The 10,369-nt window shown below is 36.5% G+C and overlaps 1 protein-coding gene and 1 pseudogene across 1 annotated transcript; both read left to right on the forward strand.

The window, feature by feature from the left end:
• On the forward strand, nt 1,307-4,518 carry LOC18787070 (cytochrome P450 714C2). The gene is made up of 5 exons (XM_007220380.2): nt 1,307-1,711; nt 2,001-2,227; nt 2,476-2,720; nt 2,974-3,349; nt 3,785-4,518. The coding sequence occupies exons 1-5, from the start codon at nt 1,405-1,407 to the stop codon at nt 4,208-4,210; spliced, it is 1,581 nt and encodes a 526-aa protein (XP_007220442.1). The 5' UTR covers nt 1,307-1,404; the 3' UTR covers nt 4,211-4,518.
• LOC18786983 lies at nt 5,048-9,647 on the forward strand (annotated as a pseudogene).

The following is a 10,369-nucleotide window of genomic DNA, read 5'->3' on the forward strand; positions in this document are numbered from 1 at the left end:
ATATTGCAATTTGTTGATCAGTTCACAATTTATCTTTATAGCATATGACAATAGGGGTGGGCACGGTTCGGTTTGGACCGGTTTTTGCCTAAAATTAGAACCGATCCGGTACTATTCATCCGGTTTGGTTCGATTCGGTTTTAATAAAAAAAATTTCAAAAACTGTCCGGTTCGGTTTGAACCGGTTTCGGTCCGGTTTCGATTCCGGTTCGGTTTTGAACCGGATTATAAAAATTATTTTTTTAAATTGTTTTTTAATACAATTCTCAACTGAAATATTATTTTTTTTACTTGAAAATTAACAAATTACTCAATTTCATATAAAAAATAAATATTAAAGTAAGAAAAGAGAGATATTTTGACATTGAACTTGGATAAATATTAGGTTTTTTTAGTGAAATTAAAAATATAGCATTAAATATAAATATATATTGAAATTATATATTTTTTTAGTTTCACCGGTTCGGTTCGGCCCGGTTCGGTTTTTGAAGACATAGAACCGAATCCGGAACCGGTCCAAACCGGTCCAGTTTGGTTTTTGACCGGTTTTTGACTGTTTGGTCAACTCGGTTTTTTTCCGGTTTGGTTCGGTACGGTTCGGCTCGGATTTCCGGTTCTCCGGTTTGAGTGCCCACCCCTATATGACAATATATCAGTCGGTTCACAATTTCATTAAAAAATTACGGAAATCGAACTGCAGCCACCCATACACTCTCACCTATGCATTTTACAACAAAATCCTTGTCTTTGAGTTCAATTATTCAATGAACATGAAAACTCAAATCCAATTCCTTATTTAATTGTTTTATCTAAATGGACGGCCCAGTATTTTATCTTTATTAGTTTTTACGACCCAAAAAAAGAAATTTCTTTATTAGTTTATTTCTTTTTCCGAACTGCCGAGGGTGCCACTTACCAAAAAAAGTAAAAAAAATGCAGTGGGTGCTATAGCCAGACCGCAAGGAAAATGAGAGATTCAGTCTGCAGAAGAGGCCAAAAATAGAGAACGGTTCTTGGTCCGAAGGTCTGCACATACATGTCTTTATCCTGAAAAAAAAACTTATTTATAACGGGTATATTACTGTTTTGCTATTTCTAATTAATAACACAATGATACATAAAAAAATTATTATATGTGTCACTACATTATTTATCAAGAATAGAAAAAAGTGCTATTCCCATTACATAAGAGTTTCTCTCATTAATCCTGTTCTTATAAGTTGCCCAAGAAAGAAAAAACAATTGCAATTATGTCAACATTAAATGTATTAATAATGATAGAAACAAAAAACCAAAAAAATAGTATCGGAAACGTCTAGACCAATAGTAGAGGACCATAAAGTTCATTGCTAAAACGAGGGAAGGGAAGAAAGAGAGAAAGAAAAGTTGAAAGCAGAGGCAACAATGGCAGCAAAGATGATATTATCAGTGTTGCTTGGTGGGTTTGTGGTACTGTTCTTATACCTCTATGAGTCTTTGGTTTTGAAGCCAAAGAGGCTGAGATCAAAGCTTGAAAAGCAGGGGATCAGAGGGCCTTCCCCTTCATCAGTTCTCTTGGGAAATATCCCAGAAATGAAGAGCATCAAACTCAAGGTGATGAAAAAGTCTGAAGAAGTGAGTAGCATCAAGTCAAAGGACCACCATCCTTCTCTTGCTCATGATTGGCCTTCAACCATCTTCCCTCATCTGGTGCAGTGGACAAATGAATATGGTAATAAACCTAGTTTTGTTTGTCAACTTAATTTCATAATTTATTTTGTATTTTGAGTTCTAAAATGTGAAAATAACTGAAAAACAAACAACATGCAAAGTTTCCAGTCTAGGTTGGGCCTGAGGAAGATTAATTTGCTTACAGTCTCTCTCCTCTAGAAATCATAGATGCATAACCAAACACATTAATTTTAGATAAATTAATTGAAAAAAAAAAGACAGAGGGGGATGATTTTTCTTTTTCTTTTTATTTTTTGGCTGTCTTCCTAATTAGTATTTGTTGGTGGCAGGGCCAATCTTCATGTATTCAACTGGAAGCATACAGCTAGTAAGTGTTACAGATATAGACATGGTGAAGGAAGTTAGCCTGTGCACATCTTTGAAGTTAGGGAAGCCTGCTTATCTGTCTAAGGATCGCAAGCCACTGTTAGGGCAAGGCATTCTAGCTTCAAATGGTCCAACTTGGTCTCACCAAAGGAAGATTATTGCTCCTGAATTCTACTCTGATAAGGTTAAGGTAAATCATTGAATTTCTATTTTTCTTTCTGTTGTTATTTCTGATGCATTTCATCCCTTTAACCAGAATCAAATGGGTTCAGAATTCACTGTTTAATTAGTATCTAGTTATCAAAAAATTGCTTCAGTGTGTTGATTAGGCGAAGGCATAAACTTGATAATCTACTTTCTAAAGGAACTTGAATAATAATTTAAAAAAAGCTTTTCGTTCGATCTAGCTAACATTTCTTCGTGCAAATCTGTTTTAAGGGCATGGTAAACTTGATGGTGGACTCCACAACCTCAATGTTAAGATCTTGGGAGAGTAAAATTGAAAGTGAGGGAGGAATGGCAGTCTTTAGAGTTGACGAGGATTTAAGAAGCTTGTCGGCAGATATAATATCAAGAACATCATTTGGAAGTGATTATTCACAAGGGAAAGAAATTTTCTTAAAGCTCAGAACTCTTCAGAAAGTCATGTCCCAGCTGGGGAACATTGGGATTCCTGGCTTAAGGTAAATCATCATACTTTATTCATTTAATCACCATAATAGGTTCTGGGGATGGTTTTTGTTTAAGTAGTTCTTGCTGCATATAATACATTATCACATTGCCAATTACGTGTCCTACATAGGTAACCCATTTGCATAGGTGAGTCCTATCACTGGCCTATGTGGTTCTCACCTCTGTCTGAGATGTCATTAGTAAATATAGTACAATAGTTTTATTATATACATGCTCACTAGATCTGCAAATTCCCCACGACAGATACTTGCCAACGAAAGCCAACAGAGAGATAAAGAGATTAGAGAAAGAGATCCACTCAATGATATTAAGGGTTGCAAACCAACGCAGTACTGAGGCTACTCATGAGAAGGACCTTCTGCAAATGATACTCGAGGGAGCGAAAAAGTATGATGATGCAGATAGCCTATTTTCTGCTGGTATCTCCCAGGAAGACTTCATAGTGGATAATTGCAAAAACATATACTTTGCTGGCCATGAGACCACTGCCATCACAGCCTCCTGGAGCTTGATGTTATTAGCTGCAAATCTGGAGTGGCAAGTTCGTGTTCGTGATGAGGTGCTTGAAATTTGTGGGGATGGAATTCCAGATGCTGATATGCTTCGAAGCATGAGAACAGTATGTTACTTTAGCACATATACTCTGTGAATGAACCTCTTTGGAAAAGTTTTTGGTTTTTTGCCGATACATGCCAAAATCGCTTTTAATAATGTTTGACATAAATTGACAAAAATGATTTCTGGGATGACATAAGGACCAAGTGCTTACTGAATAAGTAACATGATTAGATAAGTGCTTCTCAAAAGTGCATGCTTGCTTCTGAAGAAGCGAATGCAAGAAAAGCACTTTGATTTTTAGTGAATTTTTTTGTAGACTTCCAACCAAGAGCTAAAACTGAAGCAATTCACACAAAAGCACTCTCAAACACACACAATTACTCTGCTAATTCAGAAAGTATGTTACTGTACATGTATTTGTAATAGGAATTTCTTTCCTTTCTACCAAAATGATATGAAATTCCATTCTAAACTCGTTGTATAAATATTTTGACAGTTGAATATGGTTATTCAAGAAACATTGCGTCTGTACCCACCAGCGGTGTTTGTCATAAGACAAGCCTTGGAAGATATTAAGCTCAAAGATATTCTACTTCCCAAAGGTATGAACATTCAGATTCCAATCCCAATACTGCATCAGCTGCATGATCTATGGGGCCCTGACGCCCTCAATTTCAATCCAAAAAGATTTGAGAATGGAGTACTTGGGGCTTGCAAGTTTCCTCAGGCTTATATGCCATTCGGAGTTGGTGCTCGTGTTTGTCTTGGCCAACACTTAGCCATGACAGAATTGAAGGTGATTCTGTCTCTTGTTCTATCCAAGTTTTCCTTCTCACTCTCACCTGCGTACCAACACTGCCCAGCTTTTAGGTTGGTTATTGAACCTGAAAATGGAGTAAATCTCCACGTGAGGAGAGTGTGACCTTTTTCTTTTAAAAGGTGCAAAAGAATGTTGCAGATGGTCGATTTTTTTCGTAGGGAATAAAGAGTTGGCAACTTTTACACCTGTGGTTCACTGTGAACATTGAAAGAAAAAAGGAAAGGTTAAGGTTTTTTTCTTTCTTCTTGTAATCTACATGTAGGATGCAATGTGGGAAGGAAACATTGTGGGCGAATTACATTATTTTGTTCTGTGTTCATGTTTTTTTAGGGGATCATTAAGGAGGACATATTCAATTGGGATTTTAAAAGACTATTTTGGGATAAATAAGTCATGTGGTATTTAATTAACACTTTTAAATAATTTAAATAAGTTTTGTAGTATTCCGTTAAGACTGTTTAGGATTTTTAAAAGAGAGTTGATAAATCTAGTGGTATTCAATCAAGACTTTAAACAAGTAACAAAAATTCTTATGAATTAAAAAACTTGCTAATTTCGCAGGATTTTTTACAATGTGAAATTGTGTGGGATTTTTTAGTGGGAGGTATAAATACGAAGTCCTATGTCAAATCCCACCCTAACCGATCAGACTTTTCACGTGGGTTTTTTTTTTCTTATTTGTTCCTCACCCAAGCACCGCATGAGAGTCAAACCCACATTTATTATCCTCCCATGGACCTTCCCTTCAACACCCAGCTCACCATATCCCGAACAAGCTCTCAAAATGGAAGGGAATATAACATGTTCATGCTGGTTACATGGTGCAACATTTTGTGATAGAGTGAAATGGCTTCTTGAAAGTAGTGATTCCACACAAGGCACTTCATAAGCACACCCCGCATCTGGGTTTTGGAAGGTTTCAAAAATTTGGGTTGAGGATTGGAGGGAACCCACTTGGGCATAAGATTCGATTAGTTTGGAAGAGGCTTTGTGGGTGTCGGGCTGGGGTAAGAGAGAGAAAAAAGAGTGAGAGAGTGGGGCGGTGGGCTGCCAAGATAGAAGACATGGAGGGGCATAGAGAGAGTTTTTTTTTTGTTTTTGTGTTCCTGACCTTTTAAGATTTTTAATTAATTTTTAATATTATTTCTTTTATTTTTGAATTAATTTTTTTTAAATTGAAAAAGACATACAAACAATGAAATAATATTAGCGTTTCATTTTTACGAGTCTTTTTTCTAAAAACATCTTATGTTGACTCCGAAAGAAATTCATATGGTCTTTTCAAATCTTATAAATCCTACGATAGAAATCTTTAAAATTCATAAGTAAAAAATCTTGATTATAGAAATTCATAAAATGCTAACTGAGGATTCTCCCCCAGCTTATTTTAGGACATTCAATACATTCCTTGTCTTGTTTGAAACTAAACTTTATTAAAGCAACCATCAGGCTCAGAAAAAAAGGGAAAAAGAAAACAATAATTTGCAAAATAATTTACCCAGTGGACACCCAATTATCCAATGCAGGATTAGACTTCTTTTGTTATTTTTCTTTATCAATGGGGAGGGGATTTGAATTGGGACATCTTGCAACATTAGGAAGAATAATACCACTTCACCAATGCCTAGTTGGTGATAAACCTTTTGCTATATTCTTTCAATTGTATTGACTGGGGAAAAAGGTGGCTTGCAAGGGTCATAAGTTCCATGAATTTGGAAGGGTTTGTTCCACCAAAAGAATTAATATTTCTAAGTCCAATTATACAATAGTCATTTGAAAGTCAGATCAAATTCCTTATTTCAAATTTTTTAATCTAATTGGACCAACCAATACTTAGCGCAAAGACGGCAATTATGCAATTATAGTATATTAGTTTATTTGCCCTTTCCAAACCGCAGAAGGTGTGGTAGACTGTAAGGAGAATGAGAAGGTCCAGTTTTATTAATTGCTAAAACAAAGAAGGAAGGGAAGAAAGAAAGAAAGGAGAGGGGCCAAAGAACTGAAAGCAGAGCCAACAATGGCAGCAAAGATCATGCTATCAGTGTTGTTTGGAGGATTTGTGTTATTGCTTGCATACTTGTATGAGTCTTTGGTTTTAAAGTCAAAGAGGTTATGATCAAAGCTTGAGAAGCAAGGGATCAGAGGGCCTTCTCCTTCATCAATTCTCTTGGGCAATATCCCAGACATGAACAGAATCAAACTCAAGGAGATGAAGTTACGTGCAACTAAAGAAACAAGAAGTGGTACTATCTCAAAGGACCACCCTCTTACTATTGCTCATGATTTGACTTCAACCCTTTTCCCTCATCTGGTGCAATGGCGAAATGACTACGGTACACCATTTATGTCAGCCTAATTTCTTTAGTATATGATAATAACAGTGTTGGCCTAAAATTAGATTTGGAAAAGTGCGGATGTATTTTTCATTCTTTTGGATCAAAAGGTTACACTGTACACAAATGCATGTACTGCTAAAAACATCTTGTCCTCCTCTTTTTTACTGGAGAGAAACTTCCCTACTCGGTCGCCACCTGCTCCTCTCTTCCTATCTCTCTCCTCATGTGATAGGTGACATGGGGAGAGATATAGGAAGAGAGGGATAGTGGCACCAGGGCATGGAAGTATTTTTTCCTTTTACCGGTTAGTTAATTGTCAGATGATTTTGTATAAAATTGTGCTCTTCCAATTGAGTTTTAGTCTAGTCAGGTCAGATTGAGAGCTAGATTAGTCACCTTATGCTGGACTTTTGGAAGATTAATTTGCTTATAATATCGTCTCCCTTAGAAATATAAAATCCATACCTAAATGCACTCATTTTAGATAAATAAAAATAAGAGAGGGAAGGTGATCACATTTTTCATTTTGTTTTGGAGCTCTTCCTGCTGTTTTTGTTATGCTTATCCATTACGTATTGGTGGCAGGGCCAAATTTCACCTATTTAAGTGGAAGGATACAGCAATTAACTCTTACAGATGTAGAAACGGTAAGGGAAGTTAGCCTGTGCAAATCTTTGCACTTGGGGAAGCCTGCTTACCTATTATCTCAGGATCATAAGCCGCTGTTTGGCAAAGGCATTCTAGCTTCCAGTGGCCCAATTTGGTCCCACCAAAGGAAGATTATCGCTCCTGAGTTCTACTTTGAAAAAGGTTAAGGTAAATGACTAAATCTCATCATAGAATTTTTATGTTCGTTTTCTATTGCTGCTTTTTATGATGCATTTCATGGATTTCAATTATAGTCAAAATCCAATGGGTCCAAAATTCACTGTTTAATTTCAAGGGTATGATGGATTTGATGGTGGACTCTACAGCCACACTGTTAAGATCTTGGGAGAGCAAAATCGAAAGTGAGGGGGGAATTGCAGTCCTTAGAGTTGATGAGGAAATGAGAAGCTTGTCAGCAGATATAATATCAAGAGCATGCTTTGGAAGTAGTTATTCAGAAGGGAAAGAAATTTTCTTAAAGCTCAGAACTCTTCAGAGAATCATGTCCCAGGGAAACATTGGGATTCCTGGCATAAGGTATGTAGACAATATTACAAGAAAAGCTGATGTTTATCATACATTATGCATATAGTCATCATAACAGGTATTCTGGTGGTTTGTTTTTCTAACGTACCACATTACCAAATTCCTCATTAGTATCAATGTCATACTAATGGTTCATTAAACTAAATGTCTCGAAAATGCTAAATACTTGCCAACAAAAAACAACAGAGAGGCATGGAGATTAGAGAAAGAGATCCACTCCATGATATTAAAGGTTGCGAAGCAACGCAGTACTGAGGCTAGTCATGAGAAGGACCTTCTGCAAATGATACTTGAGGGAGTATGGTGATGATTGCAAGAACGTATACTTTGCTGGCCACGAAACCTCTGCTGTCACAACATCATGGAGCTTGATGTTATTAGCTGCAAATCCAGAGTGGCAAGCTCGAGCCCGTGCTGAGGTGCTTGAACTTTGCAGGGATGGCGTTCCAGATGCTGATGCACTTCGAAGCATGAAAACAGTACAATCCTTTAACATACACATTACACTCACGTTATTTTACTTATTGAAGACGCTCTGCTAATGAGCCTGTTTGGAAATACTTTAGGCAATACTGCCAGAAGTGCTTTTCCTAGTGGTTGATATAGGGCTCGTTTGGGAGTGATTCTGGATAGACCAATAATCACTTCTATGGAGAAGCACATGGGAGGTGCTTCTCCCAAGAATCGCTTAAAATCACTAAGTGATTATATATGGAGAAGCATGTGGGAGGTGCTTCTCTCCAAAAGTGATTCTGGCCCTCCAAGAATCACTCTCAAACGAGCTCATAAATAGATAAAAGTGCTTCTTGGGATGGCAGATCTCTTCAAGTGCTTCCTGAATGAAGCACACAATAGGTACTTGATGTGCTTTTAGGTGAATGTGCCTTGTATTTGAGTGAAAAAAAAATTTATGTACAAAGTTCTACTAACTCATATAGAAGGCACTTCAAAACACGTTCAAATTCTGTACATACTCAGCTAATGAAAACAGTATGTTACTACTATACATATACAGATCTGTAATAAGAACTGATTTCCTCCCTACCAAATTGATATGAACTTCATTCTCATTATATATATGTTGGCAGTTGAATATGGTGATTCAAGAGACATTGCGCCTATACCCACCGGCAGTGTTTGTTGTAAGACAAGCCTTTGAAGATATTGAGCTCAACAACATTCTGATTCCCAAAGGAATGAACATTCAGATTCCAGTCCCAATGTTGCAGCAACTGCCAGATGTCTGGGGCCCTGATGCCCTTGAATTCAATCCGAAAAGATTCGAGCATGGAGTTCTTGGTGCTTGCAAGTTTCCTCAGGCTTACATACCATTTGGATTTGGTCCTCGGATATGTGTTGGGCAGCACTTAGCCATGACAGAAATGAATGAAGGTGATTCTGTCTCTTATTTTATCCAAATTTTGCTTCTCGCTCTCCCATGCATACCAACACTGCCCAGCATTCAGATTGGTTATTGAACCTGATCATGGACTAAATCTCCATATGAGGAGGGTGTAACTATGAACATTGGCAATTTTTACACGTGTTTCACTATGAAAATTGAACTAAAAAAGAGGGAAGAGGTTTACTTTTTTTTTTCCTTGATTATTTTACTTGTAATCTAAATGTAAGATGTTAATGTGGGGATGGTGAACTTAGTTATTAATTTGTTGTATTAGTTTTTGGTGTATGAAAAATTATGTTTTATTGTGTATCTGTTATGGCTATAATATTCATTAGTCTCCACATAATAGCTTAAGCTTTTATTTATTTTTTTAATTTTTTTATTTTATAAAAACTGAAGCTTATTGTATGATAATAGATTATTATGTTTTCTTTAATTCAACAACGGTTGGCATGAGAGTTGAACTCAAGACCTCGTACGATAAAGTGGAGACTAAACTACATTAGACAAAATGATCATTGACGGGAGCTCTTAATCTTAACAATATTTATGTTATGAAAGAATATGAAAATAAAAAAATCTTGTTTTTTTATTTGAAAAAAAATCCAAAGCTACTTAGAATCAGAAGAGGCCAAAAAGAGACAATGCTATAGGTCCATTGTAATCAAATGTGATAATAATGATGATATTATTAATTAACACTACCATTGGTCCATTGCTAAAACAAGGTAAAAAGGGAAGAAAGAAAGATAGGAGAGGGGCCAAATAACTGCAAGCAGAGCCAAAAATGGCACCAAAATTTTTATTTTTGTTTGTTTGTTTGTTTGTCAGAAGATCTAGAGGGTAAGATCAAAGCTTGAGAAGCAAGGCATCAGAGGGCCTTCTCCTTCCTCAAAACGAAGAGGATGGTCAAACTCAAGGTGATGAAGTCAACAGCTAATAAAGACACAAAGAGAACTGTGTCAAGCATCTTTCGATTGCTCATGATTGGCCTTCAAATCTGTTCCCTCATCTGCTGCAGTGGCAAATTCATCCCATTTTCTCTTGGATTTTCCTAGGATATAAGAAATAAATTTAAAAGAAGAAAAAGGTACCAACTTGTAGCCTGACAACTCATATCTTAGGCTAATGATTCACCTCCAAATTAAGGTACCAACTCATCTCTAAAATGATTGTGGATTTGAAAGCTTGAGGTAAGGGGAGAGAATGGGGGGAGAGTGAGCTGCTGCCTTCCACATTTTATATTTCTTTTTGTCATTCCTACAAAGGGATTTTGGTAATTTACACATGTAGAGGTATTTTGGTCCTTTTGTATCAAAATTGATG

This window comes from Prunus persica, chromosome G2 (genome assembly GCF_000346465.2).
Source record: "Prunus persica cultivar Lovell chromosome G2, Prunus_persica_NCBIv2, whole genome shotgun sequence".
Lineage (NCBI taxonomy): Eukaryota > Viridiplantae > Streptophyta > Magnoliopsida > Rosales > Rosaceae > Prunus > Prunus persica.

Bases quoted from the DNA above. Each gene is read 5' to 3' on its own strand.
- LOC18787070 (XM_007220380.2), top strand. From the start codon at position 1,405: ATGGCAGCAAAGATGATATTATCAGTGTTGCTTGGTGGGTTTGTGGTA. The intron at 1,712-2,000 runs GTAATAAACCTA...TGTTGGTGGCAG, and splicing joins GCAGTGGACAAATGAATATG to GGCCAATCTTCATGTATTCA. The intron at 2,721-2,973 runs GTAAATCATCAT...TCCCCACGACAG, and splicing joins ATTGGGATTCCTGGCTTAAG to ATACTTGCCAACGAAAGCCA.